Below are 20958 nucleotides of genomic sequence, written 5' to 3' on the forward strand. Positions count from 1 at the left end.
CTTTTGCCATCCTGTGATGTCCAAACTAAATGTCACCTCCTCCCTTTCTGCACCCAGCCATATTGATAGACTCTCCTCCCCACTTCCCAACCCACAGTCAGTGGCATTTGTGTTTCTGGCTTAACTACTCAAATTTAATTGCTTGGTATGCAAATAACATAGCTACTCTAAAGCTGAAACTTTTCTTACTTACTTTCAGTGCCTGGTACCAGGTTATATTTTTAGTAGACTTTCAATAACTCCTAGAATAAATCTGACAGTGTACCAAAAACTAGGACACAACTAATACATTCACTCAGTGACCACACAGTTAATAGGAACTGAAGTTTGTAACATTTGTCTTCATATTACTGTGAGTGAAGGAAATTACTGGGGTTGAGAATTCAAAGACAACTACAGTCAGGAAAATACATCAGATAGCCAGGGAAAATTCATTATATAAATCCTCACCCACAGTGTAATGTAATTCAGCCTTGACCAAAAGATATAAATAGCTCAACCTTGATTATAAATTTCTACCCAACCATAAATGAGAATCTGAGAGGTTTCTTTACAACTTAGGGTCAGTGATGCTGAATAAATGAAAATGTTAGTCTCTCAAGTCATGTCTGACTCTTTGCAGTCCCATGGACTGTAGCCTGCCAGGCTCCTCTGTCCTGGCAAGAACACTGGAGTGGGTAGTGATTTCCTTCTCCAGTGGATCTTTCCAACACCAGGATCAAACCCATGTCTTCTGCATTGCAAGCAGATTCTTTACTGTCTGAGCCACTAGGGAAGCTGAATAAGCTCTAGATAAAAAATTTCTGGCAGGAAAGCTTTGTCACATCAAGTGTTACCAGCATTTAGGACAGTTTAGCACATCAACTACTTGCTGATGACTGAGTAGATGAATGCAAAAAGAAATCTAAAAGATCAATAGTCCTGGTGGCACAGGTACTGAACACAGTCTATTGCCCTGTCCTTACCTTCTTCCCTGACCATGTGTCCATTATAGGAGAAAAAGACCTAAATTCTAATCTCTCAGCTTTACCCTAAACCCCTAAATGTATGACTGTCTCAAATAATTTAATTTCTCTAGATTTGGTTTTATCATCTGTAAAATGAGAGCCTCGGATTAAATAACCTCTAAGTAGGTTTGAATTGTTTATATGAATATATTAGTAGTTATTTTTAGAAAAGTAATACAGCCACATGGAAAGAAACACTCAAACACTGTAGAAGCACATAAGTAAACATCTTCCCTGTGTCTCATTCCCAAGTCTTTTCCCTCAGAAGTCCCTTTGAATTAATTCTGTCTTATTCCTCTAAATCATATGTTTATACCTCTACTTCCTAATTTATCCACTCTAAGTAATATTTAGAAAACTTTGTCTTCCAGACAAAGAATTTAGTTTACTACCTTCTCCTATATTTTTGTTATAGGTAGGAATATTTTAATGATTAAATCCATTTCCCTTGTATTTTAATAGACTCAAAGCACTTTTTTTTTCAAGCACTACTTCTTAATCCATCAATTTCAAGTAGTAGCCCGACTCCCCATTAAGTAAATTACTGTTTTCTTTGCTTTCCTCCACATCTTCTCCCCCTTGAATTTCTCAGCTCCTCTCAGCTAAAACATTATTTTTTTTTCACCAAAATCATTACTATTACATTGTCCAAAGTTATAATTAAATTCTCTCTCGTAACTATGGTTGTCTTTAATGCTTTTATAGGTTAATTCTGAAAATCAGAAGCCAATAAGCATAATTATGTGAATATTACTTCCTGCAAAACTACGTGGTGTGCTTGGATGTGCAGAGGAAGATGCAGTCCTGTGTCACCAAACCTGTGCCATTTGATGAGGAATGTTCCAAGCATCAGCGTCACAGTGATTCCTTTATTACACTCCATATGTTGTTTGGAAACATTTTACAATGTAGCTTGCTTCACATTATGAATAGCCTTCATTTCTAAATATCCTCAAACTTGAAATCTAGCTTGGTAGTTCTCAAACTTGGCTGGAGCGTGGCCTGAGCATCCTGGGTTTTTTAATTTTGCCAGGTTAATCCAACAAGTAACCAGTACTGAGGATCCTGACACTAATGGCAGTCAGGTCTGTAGAGTCAAAGGTAATGAAATGTATCAAGTCCTTTGAAAGCAAGAGCACAAAGTAAAACCTGATATGAACCAAAGGTTTGTAGAACATTTTATTTCATTTTTTGGTTGCAGCTGTCTCCTTCATAACCTACCACTGCTAAGACTGTTTAATAAGATGAGCTTCTCTGCACTCGGCTTGGGAGGTGTTTCATTTGGTGATCTGGATGGAGAGCTGGTTCTGCTTTAAAAGTCTGTTCTTTCCTTAGATAGACACTTTGGGGTGTGGGGAGCTAGAAGCGTTGTAAGGAAACCATTGGGTGAGATTTCATCAGATCCCTGATATTCAGATTTGTTTCCATAACTGATTTTTTTCCACTTGTGTCTAAGAAATTAACATGTGTTGTGTTTCCAGCAGTTTGCAACCTAATTTCATCTAATTTCCAGGGTCAGTCGAAAAGTCATTGTTTCCTTTCAGCCCTCCTACCAAGACGCCTAGAGCGCCAGAGCCAAGCTGGTCAGCCTCGGGTTCTAGTAGGTATAGCTGGCAGTGAAGAGCGACTGGGTGGAAGCAGAGCCAGAAGAGCCCATGTGAACATACTGTCCTTTGGCTGCCTGGCTGTTAGCCTAAAACACAAGTGTGAGAGAGGAGACCGAGTTAGAGCAACCTGAGCTTCATCCTCTTTGCTTCTCATTTGAAACCAGCTACACCTTCATGTAGATTTTTCTTCCATACAGTGGTTTTGCTAAATATTGCTGCTGATACCATTTCTTCCTTTTATGCTTTTATCCTTACTTCCTTTTTAAAATCCCAGTTTTCTGAGCATTTCTCAGGCAAGCCTGAACTCTGTGTAACTAAGAAGGTTTCTTTTTAGCACCAGCAATACTGCAACAACCATCCTAGAAATTAAAATTGAGAAACTTCTCACTCATACAGTGATAGGGAAAAGGAAATCTCAGATCCAATTTGGGAACCTTGAAATAGTAGTTGAGTAGTCTGCTAGGAAAATGACCAGACATATTGCCAAACATCAGGCAAGTGTAGCTGAAGCTTCACTATAGCAAAAAGAAAAAAAAATTTAATAAGTTTTATATTTTCTACATATATTTGTCCACAAGGATATATAATTTTTATGTAGTTGTTATTGTAATATCATCTGATACCCTGTGTAAATTCCAATTAAAGTTGACTTCAGAATTATGAAACCTGTCATAACACTCAAATGCCACTTAACAGTACCTGTCTTCAAGTCACTGTTGCCATTTTCTGGTCTCTCCAGGACTTATTGCTACATCTATAATGATTTTCGAAGTTAGGTTTCATGGACATAATTAAGCACTTGTTAGAAATGGAAATTCTCCAGCTTAACCCCAGATCTTCTGAATCAGAAACTCAGTGGCTGGGTACAGCCACCTGCATTTTAACATACCTTTCAAGTGATTTGGATGCATGCTCAAGCTTGAGAACCACTGTTCTAGATGACAAGCTTAGCATCCCTTCTTTTGTATGGCTAACCCTTACTTGCATAATCCCTTCATCATATTTGCTGTATCTTCCCACCTCATCAGCCACACACCAGCAGAGCCACACTCATCATCACCAAAAGGTAAAGCACTACCTCTAAAATCTCACACCTCTCTTACACCTCTGAGATGATGTTTTTAGCTTCTCTGTAGCCTTCGTTTCCTTTAGTGCCTTATCATCAAAATTTTGGCTACGCCTGATTCTTTGCCCAGGCTCCCCTCTCATCATCAGCAGCAAGCTGGATAAGGCTATCACTCAAATTTGTTCCATCTCCCTGTTAAACTCTGATTCTTCAACACTGCTCTTTCCCATTTAGGCTGATCTGAATCATCCTACATGCTGTTGGGAACATTCAGAATCTAACTTAATGTACCAAACAAATTCATTTCAACTGCACCTGGCTTGATGCTTGGCCATAACCTCTGGTCAATTTCCTAGCAACTACTTCAACAACTATTCCAAATTCCCCACTGTGAAGACCAAAATCTCCATTCCCTTATCACTCTCAACAGATGCCGTCACCTGTAATCAGTGATCAACCACTGCATCTCTCCACCTCCACAGACTTGATTCCAAACTCATTCTGTTTCTTTTTTGCTATCTCTTCCCTCCTTGCTAAGACCAACTCTGCCACAAAATGTATTTAACATTTTGTCTCATGTAGCACTGTTTCCTCTAAGTTTCTGTCCTTTCCTAATCTTTTATCTCTCTTCTGGATCCTTCTGCTTTGCATTTAAACATGCCAAGCTCTTTCCTATTTGGCTAAACTCTAAGTCCCCTGAAGGCACTGGCTGTGTCTGCTTTGTTCACCCCAATCCTTGGTTCATAGGTACTCAAAAAGGAATATTAGTAGTTGAATAAGACCCTTCTTTGTCCTCATTGTTCCTGGTAATCTTTCTGAGTCTTTTCCTGACAAGCATCTTGAATGGGTATCTTTTCTTTATTGAACCCGTTTTGTTGAGGGTCATTGATATGCCCTTCAATGCCAGTATCTCCAAAGCCTTTTCCCACCTTAATTTTTAACCTCTTTGTAGGGTGCTGTTATTGACCCTTTGAAACTTCGTTCTGTTTGTTCCTAGAATCCTTAGTTCATCTTAATATATATAATCATTGCTTATCTTGGTGGCTTCTCCTCTTCATCTTCTCAAAATGAAAGCTATCCTATGTTCATTCCTCGGCCCTCTCATTGTCCCTCTAAAGTGTCTCTGTGGAAATTGTCTTTCAATCTACTAACATCAATTATACTCCCTGTGTGGAGAGTTCAAAACTCTCTCCAGCCTTGACTTTCCTACTAAGCTCTAATATCACAATTTCAAATACCTGGTAGACACTCTCTGGAGTCCATCATGGCCTGAAGAAAGCAATGAGAGCCAGGTCCCAAGTATCCACTTGATTAAGTACATAAGAAGAAGTGTCTTACCAGGGCCCGCTTCATAAAGGCCTCCTGGGTTGCCTTCTTGTTTTCAGCCTTGCCACCCCATGCAGCCAGTGCACTGGCCTGCAGGGCCCGTCCATAAGAGAAACTTAGTTTCCAGGGCTTTGGTAGAGGGCAAAGGTTGATAGCATTGAGGTTGAGAGTAGCATCCTCTTCACTCATGCCACCAGACAAAAAGCAGATGCCTGGAAGGAGAGAAGACATTCCACTCCACTAATCTTGGCTGTGTACCCTGCTTGAGAAAGCAAGCAAGCAGCCTAAAAGAAACATCATGTCTCAATCTTTTCCCCACTTGATTTGCATGGGTCTAGGTTGGAGAAATTAGCTTGCCTCTGCTGAGGCTAGCTGGGCTGAGGAGGGAAGGGATTTAGTGAATAAAAGGGCAGTGAAATGTCAAGGAAATCAATGGATTGTATGTTATTTTGATGGACTCAGGATAGGTGGCATCATGGAGTTTGAGGGGGAAGTGTTGGCTACCTGTGAGATAGCACAGATCTGTTTCATGGCTGGAAGGAGAGTCCTGGACATATGCAAATGCTTCTGGCACTCCTTCAAAGAGTGAGGACTAAGACCTCAAGTTAGAGAAGAAAGAAAATCTTACCAGGCACAGCTGCAGGAACGGTACGGTGGAGAGCTGTAACTGTGGCCATTGCCACCTGCTCTGGAGTATACTTCTTGGTGCAGGCATGTCCAGCAGTCACCATGTTGGGCTTCAACAGGGTGCCCTCCAAGTAAACGTGATGGTCATTCAGGGCCTTGTATACAGCAGCCAGGACCTGAAGGACAAAAGACCCACATAGGTGAAACCCAGAGCCAGCCATAGAGTCATCTGACCATGGCACTTCTACACTGCAGGGAAGGAGGATGAAGGAATTCCCACACATTGCTTGCCCGAAGCTTCCAACCAGCCCTCAGGCTCAATCAGAGTGATGCCTGCAAATCATAGCCAAGCCAGCCTGTCCCTGCTGCCCCTCCCCTAACTGCTCACTGCATGGACTACCTGGATGGCTCTGCTTCCCAGAAGCCCCTCACTGCTTCCTTCCCATTACTTCCTTTGGTCAGTTGAGTCTGCCTTGATTTAATTTGCTGGGGACATCCAAATCAGCCTCCATTCTCTATCCCCATTGAAGCTGAGTGATCATAAAAATATAAATTTTAGAGACAGGAGTGCTTTCAGAGCTCATTTCAGTCCACCTCATTTTGCAAGTGGAGAAACTGAGGACTTTCTTACAGATGTACATGGCTAATTTAGAAAGTCATATGTGAAAAAATCACCTTCTAATTACATTTTCTCATGGAACCCTCATCTCATTTTAAAATCTCTTAAACATAATGGAAATGAGGTCCAAAAAGATAATATGACTTGCCCCAGGTCCCACAACTGGGAATATAGATGCTTAAACCCTAGCCTTGGTAATGCAGATCTGCTTTTTCACAAAGAGTGTACCATGTGCCCCCCAAAGTGGAGGGTTTGATAATACCTCCTTACCTTCTCAACACTACATAATGATTCTAACCGTAGAATACCTCACATGTAACAGCTGATATATAAGTAACAACTGTTACTTTAAAACAGATTTTTTAACTGGCATTGCCATCTTTATGTTTAAGACTTACCTTCTCAGTAACATACTGGCAGTGTTCCATGTCATGGCTGCCATCAGGAATTACCTCTGGTTCAACAATGGGTACCAGACCATTCTAAAGAGAAAAATGGAGGGGACAGAATGAAGCTCTGTTCACTGGGATCTTTTCCTTAAGATATTTAACATTCCAACTGGTAAAGGGTGAAGCCCTTATGGAGAAATATCATATAAATGACTTGAAGTCAATGAAAATAAATTTAATGCGGTATCTAATGAGCATCTGTGGTTTAGCCAGAAAAGAACAGTGAGGGGGAAAAAAAAGTTTTCCTTGAAATGGGGTACAGTAAATGCAAGCTCTATTTCTGTATATCATTCTAGAGACTATTCTACTACCTCAGAACCTATATGTCATCCTTTTAGGGCAGGCAAGCTTAAATCACCGATAAAGATGCCTCTCGTATGGGTTAACTAAGGAATTCAAGCAATGTTTTCAATTCTGACTGGGAAGCTCCAAGTGCCCACAATTCTGGTAACCCCAGCACTGTACCCACACAAGCAATCAGACTTAAGTTGGATCCCAGAGGCACTTTGCAACAGATTGGAAACTTTAGCATCAAGCTACCATCCTCTAACAAATTATTTGATTTGGAAACAGATCAAGGCTGTCACCATTGAGCTGGGGATTAAGAGGATCATGTCCTTGGCCACAGTGGGGCATAGACATGCGAATGCCCTGGCCTCAAGAGATGATTGCTTTCAAGACTCAGCTTACGGTGCTTTGGTAGAAGGCCACACTTGATTATGTTTGCCTTTTGGATTCATTTGATTCCTTGTGGCACCAAATGTTACTCTACCACACCTAGTATAAGTAGTAAAAAAAAAAAAAAAAAAAGCCATCAGATTACAGTGGTGAGAGAAAAGGAAGATCATGTATGGTCACAGTAAAATTAGAAAGTTGGGCTTTGAAGAAAACTCTTGCCTACTATATGAGGGCAAGGGTAAGGAAGAGCACCTGCTGACAGATGCTGGCATAGCGGGCGAGAGTGTTGGCGTTTTCCTGGATAGCAAGATGGGATGGACACTGGTTGTCAATCTTCAGCACAGCACGCCACTTCCCAAAGTCAGCACCATCTTTCTTATACTGAGCACAGCGTTCAGAAAGGCCATCAAGCCCTGCAAGTCATGAGGGAGAAAGATAAGCATTTTATGTGCAGTGTCTACTTTAATTCCCACAACTATTCTGCAAAGTAGATATTGCTATCTCACTTTAATGGAGACTCAGAATATTTAAGTGACTAGCCTGAGGGCATACAGTTCTTAAATAGAGTAGCTGTGGCTGAAGAACAGCTGTGTGGCTCTAAAACTAGTGTGATATTCACAGTTTGTTTCCCTCCATCACTTCTTTGCTTGTCTTCATTTCTGGCATATATTGGCATGATTCATATCAGTGGGCAAAATCCTCACCTTGAACGGTGGTTTCTTTGTTTGTTCCTGCAAGTGGAGCAACTCCTTGATCTAACTGTGAATATAAATAATTAACAATTAGCAGGTGTCAGGTGTCCCTGGAAAATACAAGCAGAGCCCCTGGTGCTAAATAGTAGTTCTCATCTTTCACAAACCAAGGAGTTGAAATAGGAAGGTACGTTAGTCATTGAGGGGACACAATTCAGTTCACAGTAGAAGTGAAGTTCTCTGGAAAGAACAGTGTAAGAGTATCAACCCTAAGAGGATGGAAAGTATGGAAAGCACAGGCCTGGAGCTTGAGAAGCAAGAAGTAATCTGATAGCACCTGAGAGGAAGAGGTGCCCGTATAAGAGCCACTTCCTTTAAATGATTCATTCATTTACTCGAGAGACATTTATCGAGCACTGCACATATCAAGCCCTATGTTGTTACAGGAGCTAAGAGGAATAGGGATGCAGCCTCTACTGTCAACATAACAGAGGCGATGGTCATGAGCCCAAGAGGCAGCAGTCTGGGTTTGAACTGGCTCCAATTTTGCCTTGCTGTGGACAAGTTATACTGCTCCCTGTAATTCTGTTTTCTTGCCTCATCTCTAAAATAGGGATAATAATTGAGTCTATCTCTAGAGGTTGTGAGGAGTAAATGAGTGCCTGGAGTTGTAAGCACTCAACAAATACGGATGATCACTCTTGAGAAGTTCTTGAAGTTTTGGAAGACCTAGTTACGGTAGAACAGTTAAGTGTTTTAACAGTAATAACTATCATGAACTAAATAATAATGGTGTGACAGGCACTGTTTTACAAGCTCACTTTATTTTTATAAGAACTTTATGAGGAAAGTACTATTATTCCCATTTTTAGAATGAGAAAATGGAGACACAAAGTGATTAAGTTCTTTGTAGGAAAATGGTTGAAAGAAGAAGGTACTGGAAAGGTCAAGAAGAGGATCTGTTTCTCAGTGGGATGGTGAGGAAGGAAAGGAGTGAGAAGAGCAATTAGATGATGAGAGTGCTCCTCGTGTTGGCCCTGTCCCAACCTCTGTGTTGTGAATGTGGCTGTGGTGAGACGGGAGTGAGATGTATTCACCTTGATTCCCACCACGATCCCTTTTTCCTTGAGGATGTCTCTGAACAGCTTTCCCTGGCCGTCCTTCTGGTAGAGGGTCTCATGGAAGAGGATCACACCCCCGATGCTCTGGCTGACGGAGCTGTCCACAGTGAACAGGAGCTCGCGGAACTGCCGGCGGTTCTCTTCCGTGTTCTCCACCTTGATCCTTTGCAGGCGGTTCCCCATCGTGCCTACATGGGCCGGTGAAGGCAGCATAAGGAGCAGGCTGGTGCTTCCCTGCCAACCCCCTCCATACCAACCACTGATCCTCACCAGGATGGACAGCAATGCTCTTTATTTATTCAGATCTTCAGAGCTCCTGACAATCTCAGGGACAGAGGAGCCTGGTGGACTGCAGTCCACGGGGTCCCAAAGAGTTGGGCATGACTGAGTCACTCAGAGCTCCTCTCTCTTTTTTCGTCTCCCCAGGAAAAGACCTGGCTGCTGTCACGATGCTGGTGAGGAAGCACATGTGCTGGACGTGTCATCGAGGTGTATGCCACCATTGGGCACAAATGGGGCTGCAAGGCCCTCAGGCCTCTTTAACCCTCCCGTGGTCCAGCCCTGATCCGACCGGATGTATAGACAGTGGAAGGAGGGGTTAGGCAGGCTCTTGACTTCTCTGACTCCTGTCATTTTATCGGGGGGCCGTTGAGGCCCTCCCTTGTGCCATCCTGAGCTGCTCTCAGTCACAAGCTCTGCCCCATTCCTGACGCTGACACTTTGCTGCTCTCACCGCCCATCCTTGGCTGGCTTTACGCTGACTTCTCATCAGCAGCAGAGGTCTCATCCTGCTTACTGAGTTCCTAGCCTGCTACAACTTGGATGTAGGACTTGAGCCTATTCACTTGGTTTTCAGAAATCTGTCTTCTGGAATGACAAGACACAAAAGGTCTGTGCTTACTGAGTCTTCTGTTCCCCCTCCTGTGTACATAAACCTTTATTTCCTCTGAGAGGAGAGAGAATATGATCACGTTGCCTTTGCTAAGTGGAGAATCAGGAGGATGTTGGAGTGTGATGTTTCCTACACTCACCTACAGACTCATCTGCAGCCAGGATCCCCTTCCCATTGGCAACAATGCGTCGGGCAGTTTCTGAGAGTGCCTTCTTCTGTTCGGAAGTGAGGGCTGGAAACTGGTGGGCCATGGTGACAGGTCTGGAAAAGAGTGTAGGACAGTTAGTTGTGAATTGAACTGTGGGTCTTTCACATGGATTCATGCCCAAGACAGCATGTGTGCAGAAAAGCCCCATAGGCACCTCTGACACTTCTGGCCCATTTCTACAACTAGCTAAACAAATGAGGTCTGTTCTGTTTTGAAGCCTAAGTAGTTGCAATTAGCCATAATGGATGAAGGTGGGATGCCAAATGTCATGGTGATCCTAAACAGAATGTCTTTCAGGAAATCACTGAGATGACTGATCTTAAAACTCAGCCACCTAATGAGTGATCTGCTTAAATCTGACAAACAGGGATCATGGCAGTAATTGACTCTCTCTCTATTCTGTGGATTCCTGGTGCCATCAGGGGCCTTGGCTGACTTTGAGGCCAGGATAGTGAAGCTTTCCACCTTTGTGGCCATTCCTAACTTTACTCTGTTCGCCTATAGTCTCACCAGAGTATTGTCTAGGCAGCAAGCTTAAGAGGAGAAGCTGTCATTTGGCCTTGAATTTAACTTCTCTTCAGCTTTGGGACATAGAGGGTGGAGTGCGTCTCCTTTTTCTTATCTTCGACCACCTGTGAGCCTATTTGGGGCAGACAGGGAGGATTTTTCCTAACCTCTGGGCTGGACATTGGCCTCTAAGGATGCCAACGTCATGTGATGGTTCCTGCTCCGATAATTCTCAGCTTCACTGCTTTGGCAAGGACAGACTCTGGCTCAAAAATCCCCTACCCAAGCAACTTCTCAGTAGTGGTCATCTAAAGGGGATCATTGCTCCTGTTTGCTGCCACTGAGGGCTAGTCTTGAAAATGCAAGCTTATAGGACTCTCACCTTGGATGTTAGAATAGGTTGGATTATCAAAGAAAAAAATGGCAGTGAAGATTACCCTGTGGTCTCCTCCTTTCCCCTGTCTCCTCTCCCCTCATATACTCACACACAGTGTAGATGCCCTGTGTCTGCTTTCTACTTCCTGGAAACTAAGGGACTCCTCACTTCTCATTCCATCCATTCAACAATGAGATAACAAGGACAAGTATTATCTTCATTAATTAATGAACAAGCTAAGACTTGGAGAGGCTAACTGACTTGTCCAAGGTCCCACCTAGGATGAGGCAGTCCCCCACCCAGTTGTCCTTCTCATGGCAAACCAATCTTGATATTTTCGGTGTCTTTTCAAAGCAAGTTGTCAGTATTCTATTCCTTGATAGAGAAGTCAGTGGCTACTGAACTAATTCCTGAGAAGGTATAACTGATGGAACTCACTGTGGCTACTCTCGTTTCAACACTTAACCCCAAGAACAGAACCACAATGCTGTCACTGGGGTACCAGGACAGGTAGTGGGCAATAATCACAAAGAAGATAATTTTCCAATGTCCTTTATATCCCAGCCACCCGAAGAGAGTGTTCCCCCTGTTTATATATTAGTTCCTAAATTGTAGTCAGGGACTGTTAGCTTTGGACCTGATCTCCAGACCTTCATGTCAGATTTAAGACAGCCTGAGGTTGGTGAACTTCAAGCCAAAGTACAAATTTTCTCTGTCAGTTTAGATTTCTCCTCTAAAGTTTTCTCCTGTCGTAAAGGAGCTGAAAAATACCAAAATAATAATAATAATAATAATAATGTTTCTTTAATAAAACAAAAGAAAAACATAGCCCAATAATAGCAAATGCTATTTACTGCCATGCACTCTGCTAATTGCTTTACATGCACTATAAAGTGCACTCCTCACAATAATCTCAAAAGGTAGCCAGGCTTCTCCCTTTTCTGCACCCTCTGCCATATAATAGATAAGAAAAAAATGTAAGATAGTTTAATTATTTGTCCCAGGACAAATAGCTAATAAGGCACATGTTGGGATAAGGAGGAATACTCCCTCTTCCACATAAACAGTGAGACTGGAGAAAGGAACTGGCCTATAGGTGACTCTAATGTCCTTGGTGATTCCCCCCAGAGTACCAAAAATCCTTGAGCTATGTATCATTAACCCCACACCACATTACCAATTCATAAATATCTGATACATTTACACAGAAGTAGATCAGACAGACCTGGGTTCAAGGACCAGCTCTGCCTCTTCCTCACTGGGACCATGGGCAAATTGATAACTTTTCTGAGTCTTAGCTTACTATGGATTAAATGGCTATAATATCTGTTCTGGTTGTCTCACTGCAAGATGGATCACATGTGACCTGTGAGCAACCTACTTGTTGCAGTTGCTTAGAATGTATTTGTGGAATCACATAATAAACATGAGGATGCTTTTTATAAGACTTTATGAAAATGTCTGGAATCAGTATTTCTCATTTTTTAATAAAAAAATAATTTCCTAAGGGACTTCCATATTTCTGTTTACTACCAAGTGATTTTCATCAGGCTGGGTATGCTGACTCAACTAAAAAGTAAAACAGAGAAAAGGTCAAATCGAACCAATACTGTTTACGAGAAGTTAAACATCTACAGAGGGATTAAAGTTCTGTACCACATCAGCACAAATATTGCTTCTCTGTTAATCATAAAACAGAGTCACAGGCTAATGTTCACCACTGGATGAGAGGAGGCCAGCTGGAAGTGGGTAATGATAGAGAATGATTTCTGTGTCCCTAAGCTTCTGCTTACTGAGATCTCATGCCAACTTTTTAAAAAGTGTGATAGGAAGTTGTTTACATTATACGATTAAAAAAAATAAAGGCAAGTTTCAGAAAAGTATGCAATACATAATGTCACTCTTTTTTAAATTAAACAAAAGTGGTATGCACACATACTGTTTATGGGTCTATATAAGCAGAGAATAACCACCCTGAGCTTACTTCTGGGGAATGAAATAGGGTGGAGTGACTCTCGTAATTCACTTTATGGTTTTTTTTTAATGTTTTATTTCTCAGTGAATAAGTTTATATATTACATTATTTACTAAACACAATATATTAACAGGTATAAGTGAAAGTGTTACTTGCTCAGTCATGTCTGACTTTTAGTGGACCCATGGGCTGTACCTCTGTCCATGGAATTCTTCAGGCAAGAATACTATAGTGGGTTGCCATTCCCTTCTCTAGGGGATCTTCCTGACTCAGGGATCAAACCCGGGTCTCCTGCATTGCAGGCAGGTTCTTTACCTGAGCCACCAGGGAAGCCCCATATTATCAGGTAATACATATGCAAATCTGGGAGAAGGTTGCGAGCACAAACATACATGAATAGAAGGTAACTACAGAAAACAGAGCTACGAGTGAACTCAGAGGTATCTGTATCAACTTTGCTAACTTTAGAGATGAGGAAATTCAGGCCCAGGGAGAATGTGTCTGATACCCCTTCTAAGTTGTGATGTTTTAGGACTGTAACTCACATTCTACTGGCTTATGACTTGGAATTCTTTTTCCAATCCTTCTTTAGCAGAATAACAGATGAAACCCTATTATATAGTTCTTTCTGCCTTCTTTAAAGAGACTCTCTGAAAATATAATAATGTGTAAAATATCAATATTTAACTCCTGGAGAATATAAGGGTGTAGAGAATTCATTTGCTTCTCCATGTACAAGGCAGGTGGATTTTCAAGAAGACATGAGGGGCTTATTCACTGGGAGCCCATGATTGTCAGGCACTGCATTTGGCACTTTCACATACAGACGCAGGAACGTGCCCACAGCTTTGTTATGTATCTGATTCCAGAGTGACAAGTCCAGTGAGATGCTCTAAAGCAGCCCGATCCCTGGTGCCTTTGAATACACGTTGAGCAGCTCACACAGAGACCTGAGTGTTGCTCTTTCCTCTAAACTGACACCTAAACCATGGGAACCCTAGATTTACAGCAACTATACTCTGTTCCCTAACCCAGCACCTCAGGCCTAGCCTGGGCCTGGATCATCTGCAGATGAACCTTGCTTCAAGTGATGGTGGCAGCAGAGCAGGAGCCCCTGCTGGATCCACATCAGCTAATGGAACTCCAGGTCCCTATAATCTCCTAGACCCAGGGATGGAACCTGGGTTTCCTGCATTGCATGCAGATTCTTTACCATCTGAGTGACTGGGGAAGCCCCAACTATTTAAAGAGAAGTTTATTTTAAAAGGCAACATATCCTCACAACATGCCTATTCTTCAGATAGTAGAACAAATATGGCAAAATACATCAGCAGATTTTGATTTTGAATATCTTAAGCTGTAGGATTTTCATACGTTTTCTATAGTAGGAAATGTTATAGAAAGTATCAAATAAGGGAAATGTTTGACAATTCATAATCAAAGGACAACTATGCTCTGTGATGCCTGTTCCATTTTCTCATTTGAGCCGTGGGTGCAGACGAAGGGAAAAACAAGCCAAGAGTTCATTTCTGTGACAAAGAAACTTCAGTGCAAGTATTAATAGGTGTGGGAAGAGAATGAAGAAAATTACATAAGGAGATAGATATGTAAATAAATCATTGGAATAAGCAGTTGTTATGCAGGGAGCAGAAATGAGCAGGCATTTAAAAAACTGAGTAGAATCTAACCAAATAGGACTATTCACTCTGTTTCTCCTAAGCCAAAGACTCAAAAAAGCCCTCTGACAGGGACTGCTGGTAACTGGATCTGTCTGGATCTACCAGGATAGGTAGAGAGGAAAGCAATCATTTCAACAGATCACTGCACTTTCAGCCACCATCACACTTTTTATGAAAACAAAAGCCAACAAACGTTCCTCTCTGTGCTTAGTGCTATCACTAGCCTCTGACTCCCTGGTATTCTCCAGGTAGACAAAGGAGGTTCTTTACTTACAGTTTGAGTGAGGAGAGTCCTCTTAGATCTATCAGAAGCTGTGGATGAGGCAGCAGCTGCCAAATAGGATGAACTTTCGGCAACACCCAGTTTTTATAGACTTCTCACCCAAGTTGGTTTGTTGTTGTTTTTTTTTTTTTCCCCTAACTTTTAGCCTCTCCTTCCCACCTTGGCCTGGTAGAGAGGTGTTTAACCAGTAACTCTGATTGGCTCATAAACAGCCAATCCTTCTAATCATGCTCACACACCCTCTGTACTCAGAGTGTTAACACTATAAGGGACATCTGGAGCCCTCGCAGTTCTCAATCCAGATTCTCTATTTTACAAATGAGGAAACACAGACAAAGGATGAGGAGCAGTCATGCACCGAGTAGATGACTGGGCTCCAGAGTCCACCAAGGAAAACTGGGAAGCATGTTAGCTCAGCTCCAGTACTTACCACACACATGACCTTGGTCAAGGTTATTTTCACTTCTCTGAGCCTGAATTTCCTCCTCTGTAAAGTGGGATCTGAACTTCACAAGAGCATTGAGTTTGTAAAGTGCCTGCATAGAGGAAACACTCAAAGATCCTTCCCAGTGCCTCAAACCAAGCTGGGCTCCCCGATGCTTTTAATGTCAGAACACAATGTCTCTTTAGTCTTATTCTCTCTCAACCTTTATATTTTTGTCTTTAAAGTTGGTAAAAACTAGAATAAAACTCAAAGTGATTGATGTAAGCCATCAGCTCCCCTAGTTACAGCACTGTCTGAGGACTAGTTCATTCTACAGGGTGTTTTTTTTTTTTTTTTAATCTGAGTATTAAACCCAAACTAATTCAAGAGAAGGCAAATAAAAATAGTGTATGCTTCCTAAGTTAAATAATGAAAGAGGCAAAATTTGTGGGGAAATCTAAAAATAATGCAATGATCATGATCACAGGAAAAGTATAATTCTCAGAAACGTTCTCCTTTGAAATAACTCATAATGGAGGAAAAAACCCTCAAAACCAAAGTGCTCTGTGGTATACAGTACAATACTATAGTGAGGGAAATACCAAGGAAATGAAGGGGAAAGAAGCAGAGCTACTAGGACTAATTGTTGTAATAATGACAACAATAACAATAATAATAGCTCTTTTTTGAAGTTTTATGATGCACTTGATTCTTTTCATGTATGATCTCTATTCTAGCACCTCTCTCAGGAAAGGTTTATTAGCCCCATTTTCTGGACAAGGAACTCTGGCTCAGAGAGATTAAGTAACTTGCCTTAAGTCACAGGAAAGGTACACGGAGTACCTGTCTCACTCCAAGTCAGGGCGAGCTGCTTACGTTTTGTTGACCTCAAACTGCAGAGATTTGCTCTCTCCCTCTCCACCTCCCAGCAGTTTGTAACCTTGGACATTAAATCTGCATTAATCAGGGAAGAATGACTTGTGTTTGCAGACCATGGTGGCCCTGATCTGCTGAGCGTCGCTTCACGTGAACAGCAGAATGGCCAGGCGTGACGGAGGTGCGTGGATTCATCTGCCCCCGAGTGGTGCCGCCTGCTGCTGCTCATGGCATCAGCATTTGGCCACCTCCATGGTCTGACGTGCAACTGAAGCTCAAAGTTCAGGAAAGCAAGAGTGACGCTTACTGGATCTTATAGAACCAGCAACTCCTGTGAAACACAGACTATTTACAGTTTTTTAAAATCTCTTAACTCAGTAAAATATTAAAATTGAGATGTCATGATATATGAACTGGGAGGCTGTGGAACATTGTGGAATCTCCCAATCTCGTTAGTCCTCAGTTTTACTGTCTGTAAAATGAGCTGGTAATGCCTCCATCAGAAACTGATTATGAAGATGAATGAAATAACATACAACTAGGAATTTAGTACAGTTATTTCACTAAATAACTGGATCTGAATATATAATTCTGATTTAAAGGCCTCTGACTTCAGACTCTTCTCATAGGCAATAATAAGATGGCATCATTCCAGATCACTACTTTCAAAACTTCCAACAACTGCCTAATTTCTTTCACTCTTTCCCCACTCTGGATACTTCTAGCCTGAATACGATTTTACATGAGTTAAATGAGCTCATGCATAGTATGAGGTCTGGGTCTACAAACTTGCACATGCAAATAAATCTTGTGTTTCTCAGGTTATACTCACTGTAGGATTAGTAATGTTACAGAAAAAGAACTTTGTAAAATGGGGCCAAATCTTCATAATGCAAGGAAGAACCAGGGATGGATCAACATGGATAAACATTTTTTTTTTTTAAATTTGTCTGTGCCAGGTGTTAGTTGCAGCATGAGGGAACTATAGCTTCAGCACTTGAACTCTTAGGTGCGGCATATGGGATCCAGTTCCCTGACCAGGGATCAAACCTGGGCCCTTGCATTGGGAGTGTGAAGTCCCAGTCACTGGACCACCAGGGAAGTCCCTCAACATATTTTAAAACATCTTTCCTAATTTGTAGGACAGACATTTCCTTATGTATTACAACCCACTTTGGTGGCTGGGATGGGTTCAGGACCCTGAAAGCAGCAGTCACTATTTTGGTCCCAGTGACAGGGCAGTGTTATCTCAGCATAGTTCACAAAATTGTTACTGAGGTTCTGGGTGAATAGCACTTTGTTCGCTGTAGGGACTTTTCATAGAGGATACACGTTTGTAGCAAATATAAAATGAATAAGACTGGCCTGTTCTCAAGAAACTTATAATCTAAGAGGTGGGAGGAGCAGGTTGAGGTCAGAATCAAATCAAACCAAGTAGTAAGAAAATGTATATGAAGGTATCAAGAGATAGTTGTAGTGGTGGCTGTTACTGCAGTGCTCATGAAAGACTCTATAAAATACACAAATGAAAAGTCTAGACATTCTGGACTTTTACAAGTCATATTCCATATCAATTGATTCAGCCCATCAGACTGTAGAACCTATGTGGGTTGGGGCAGTGACACCTTGCCACTGTCTTCCCAGCAATCAGCACCATGCCTCAAACACAGTAGGCACACACTCAATGTTTGTGATACATGAATTAATAAATACATGTATCCTTTCCTATCAATGTCAGAAAAGTCTAGACTAACTGTCTTATAATTCTTATCTCTGAGAACTTTGAAATTATTAAGGCGTAGAACATGACCATTACTTTCTTCTAAAACTGTATTAGATTCTGAAAGTTCTTCTATCACTGTTTACTGGAATTTCACAGGCAACCAGGCTGCAGCTCCCCTTAAACAGTACACATGAACCACAGCCCCATCTCCCCTTTTAAAAAAGTGTGGTAAAACAAACATAATATAAAATATAGCATCTTAACCATTTTTAAGTGTTCAGTAGTGGGAGAAGGCAATGGCACCCCACTCCAGTATTCTTGCCTGGAAAATCCCACGGACGGAGGAGCCTGGTAGGCTGCAGTCCATGCAGCTGCTAAGAGTCGGACACAACTGAGCGACTTCACTTTCACTTTTCACTTTCATGCATTGCAGAAGGACATGGCAACCCACTCCAGTGTTCTTGCCTGGAGAATCCCAGGGGCGGGGGAGCCTGGTGGGCTGCAGTCTATGGGGTCACACAGAGTCGGACAGGACTGAAGCGACTTAGCAGCAGCAGCAGTGCTCATTAGTGTTTGATGCATTCACACTGCTGTGTATCCAATCTATAGAACTCTTCTCATCTTACAAAACTAATACTTTGTATCCGTTAGACAACCATTCTCCACTTCTCCGTCTACAGCCCCTGGAAACTATCTTTCTACTTCCTGGCTCTGAGTTTACTCTGCTGCTGCTGCTGCTAAGTCCCTTCAGTCGTGTCTGACTCTGTGCGACCCCATAGACGGCAGCCCACCAGGCTCCCCTGTCCCTGGGATTCTCCAGGCAAGAACACTGGAGTGGGTTGCCATTTCCTTCTCCAATGCATGACAATGAAAAGTGAAAGTGAAGTGGGTCAGTCGTGTCTGACTCTTATCGACCCCATGGACTGCAGCCCACCAGGGTCCTCCGTCCATGGGAATTTCCAGGCAAGAGTACTGGAGGTATCATACAAGTGGAATGATTTAGTTTTGTATTTTTGTGACTGGCTTATTCACTTAGTATAATATCCTCAAGTTTCATCCATGTGGTAGCACATGTCAGATTTTCCTTCTTTTTAAAGGCTGTATAGGACTTCCCTGGTGGTTCAGTGGTTGAGAGTCTGTCTGCCAGTGCAGAGGATATGGGTTCAATCCCCGCTCTGGTAAGATTCACATACCACAAGGCAACTAACTCCGTGCTCCACAACTACTGAACCCACGCGCCACAGCTACTGAGGACCTGCTGCTCTAGAGTCTGTGCTCTGTGACAAGAGAAGCCACTGCAAAGAGAAGCCCAAAGACTGCAATGAGAGAGTAGCCCCTGCTCTCTGCAATTAGAGAAAGCCCGCACACAGTAACAAAGACTCAACACAGCCAAAAATATTGTTTTTTAATTTTTAAAGGCTGCATAATATTCCAGTGTGTGTATACATATCATATAACACATTTATAGATACAGATTATAGATATAGACATAGATAAGTATAGATATCACATTTTGCTATTCTATTCATTGGTCTCTGGACACTTGAGCTGCTTTCACCTTTTGGCTATTTTGAATAATGCTGCTATAAAAATGGGTGTGCACATATCTAAGATTGTGCTTTCAATTCTTTTATGGTCCCTTTATTAATGTAACAACTTGATTGAAAGAGAATTTACATGCCATACAATTCACTTGTTTAAAGTGTACAATCCAGTGATATTTGGTATATTCACAGAGTATTACAGGTCAGCTTATGAAAGACATGTGGTGGGTTTTCAAAAAGCTCAGAATCTGAGGGTATAAACTTAGGGCACCAGAATGAAGCCCAGAGTCAAGAGCCACTGGGTGCAGCAGATGTGGGGATGGAAGAGTCAGGGATTGTCTTTCATGTTCTCATGGTGAATTTCTTCTGTATCATTATCATGCTTGCTGCTGTTGCTAAGTCGCTTCAGTCGTGTCCGACTCTGTGAACTCTGTGTATTTTAGGAAGACTGGAGTACCTGTGTATGTTCATATATCCCAGATGAATAAATTTAAAGCAATCCAAATTCTAGGGTTTAGAATACCACTACCTTGAGACTAGAGAGTAAAATTGAAACTGAAATATGATTTTTTAAAAAAGTTTTCTGTTTTCTTGTCTGAAGAAGAGTGTGTGTGCAGTTAGGATGCCGTCGAGGCAAAGTGAATTGGAAAGAATGGACTGGAGAATTTCAGAACTGCTGAGTAACCAGTACTTATCTGATAGGAAAGTTCCTCTGTGGTCAGCAGTGACCACCACTGTTAATTTTCCCCAGTCCCTCACAGTGGGTTGTTTACTGCTTTGTCAGTGTTTTCGCTTGGTCTTTTGCTCAATCATCTCAAAGTCCATTTTTTTTTTCTATCTAATCAGAATTATCAGTCACTTATGTCATTTATGACCTCCAGCTTAGTATTTCTTTCACTCTCCCTTATCTCTTTAGTAAAACTACCTAGTGATCTAACTGCACCCCTGACTAGCCACAGGACTGAAGGAAATGACGTTCTCCCAGTCCGCCTTCCCTGATGTGGAAAGTGGATCCAGTGATACTACCCCTGTCTACCAACTTTACCATTTTGTTGCACTAATTGAACAATAGCATCTAAAAAAGTGCTTGGAATATCATAACCCCAATAGAATTAGAAAGGGTAGTAACTCATGTTACTTCAAGGAAGCAGACATCACACTGCTCTGCAGCATGTACACACACACACACACACACACACACACACACACTGGAGAATCAGACAACAAGGCTCTGGCCTTAGCTCTACCCTGAATAGACAAATAACATGGCCCAAGAAAG

At 41.9% G+C, this 20958-nt stretch overlaps 1 protein-coding gene across 2 annotated transcripts; it reads right to left on the minus strand.

The window, feature by feature from the left end:
• Nucleotides 1-2162: 2162 nt before the first annotated feature.
• Nucleotides 2163-15385, minus strand: ALDOB (aldolase, fructose-bisphosphate B). Of its 2 annotated transcripts, XM_040240778.1 has the most exons (10): nt 15104-15385; nt 13696-13800; nt 10224-10345; nt 9169-9380; nt 8084-8138; nt 7632-7792; nt 6651-6734; nt 5635-5809; nt 5019-5218; nt 2163-2700 (listed from the first exon to the last, which is right to left on the minus strand). In XM_040240778.1, the coding sequence occupies exons 3-10, from the start codon at nt 10333-10335 to the stop codon at nt 2605-2607; spliced, it is 1095 nt and encodes a 364-aa protein (XP_040096712.1). In that variant the 5' UTR covers nt 10336-10345; nt 13696-13800; nt 15104-15385; the 3' UTR covers nt 2163-2604. The 2 variants fall into 2 exon arrangements, with proteins under 2 accessions (XP_040096712.1, XP_040096705.1); XM_040240771.1 differs by lacking the exon at nt 13696-13800 and having other exon boundaries at nt 15104-15382.
• Nucleotides 15386-20958: the final 5573 nt, after the last annotated feature.

Source organism: Oryx dammah, unplaced genomic scaffold (genome assembly GCF_014754425.2).
Source record: "Oryx dammah isolate SB20612 unplaced genomic scaffold, SCBI_Odam_1.1 HiC_scaffold_1, whole genome shotgun sequence".
Classification (NCBI taxonomy): domain Eukaryota; kingdom Metazoa; phylum Chordata; class Mammalia; order Artiodactyla; family Bovidae; genus Oryx; species Oryx dammah.

Excerpts from the sequence above, each read along its gene's own strand:
- ALDOB (XM_040240778.1), bottom strand. The coding sequence starts at position 10,335 with ATGGCCCACCAGTTTCCAGCCCTCACTTCCGAACAGAAGAAGGCACTC. Across the intron at positions 9,381-10,223 it reads GGCTGCAGATGAGTCTGTAG|GCACGATGGGGAACCGCCTG; the intron begins GTGAGTGTAGGA and ends CGGCCCATGTAG. Across the intron at positions 2,701-5,018 it reads CCTTTATGAAGCGGGCCCTG|GCTAACAGCCAGGCAGCCAA; the intron begins GTAAGACACTTC and ends CTTGTGTTTTAG.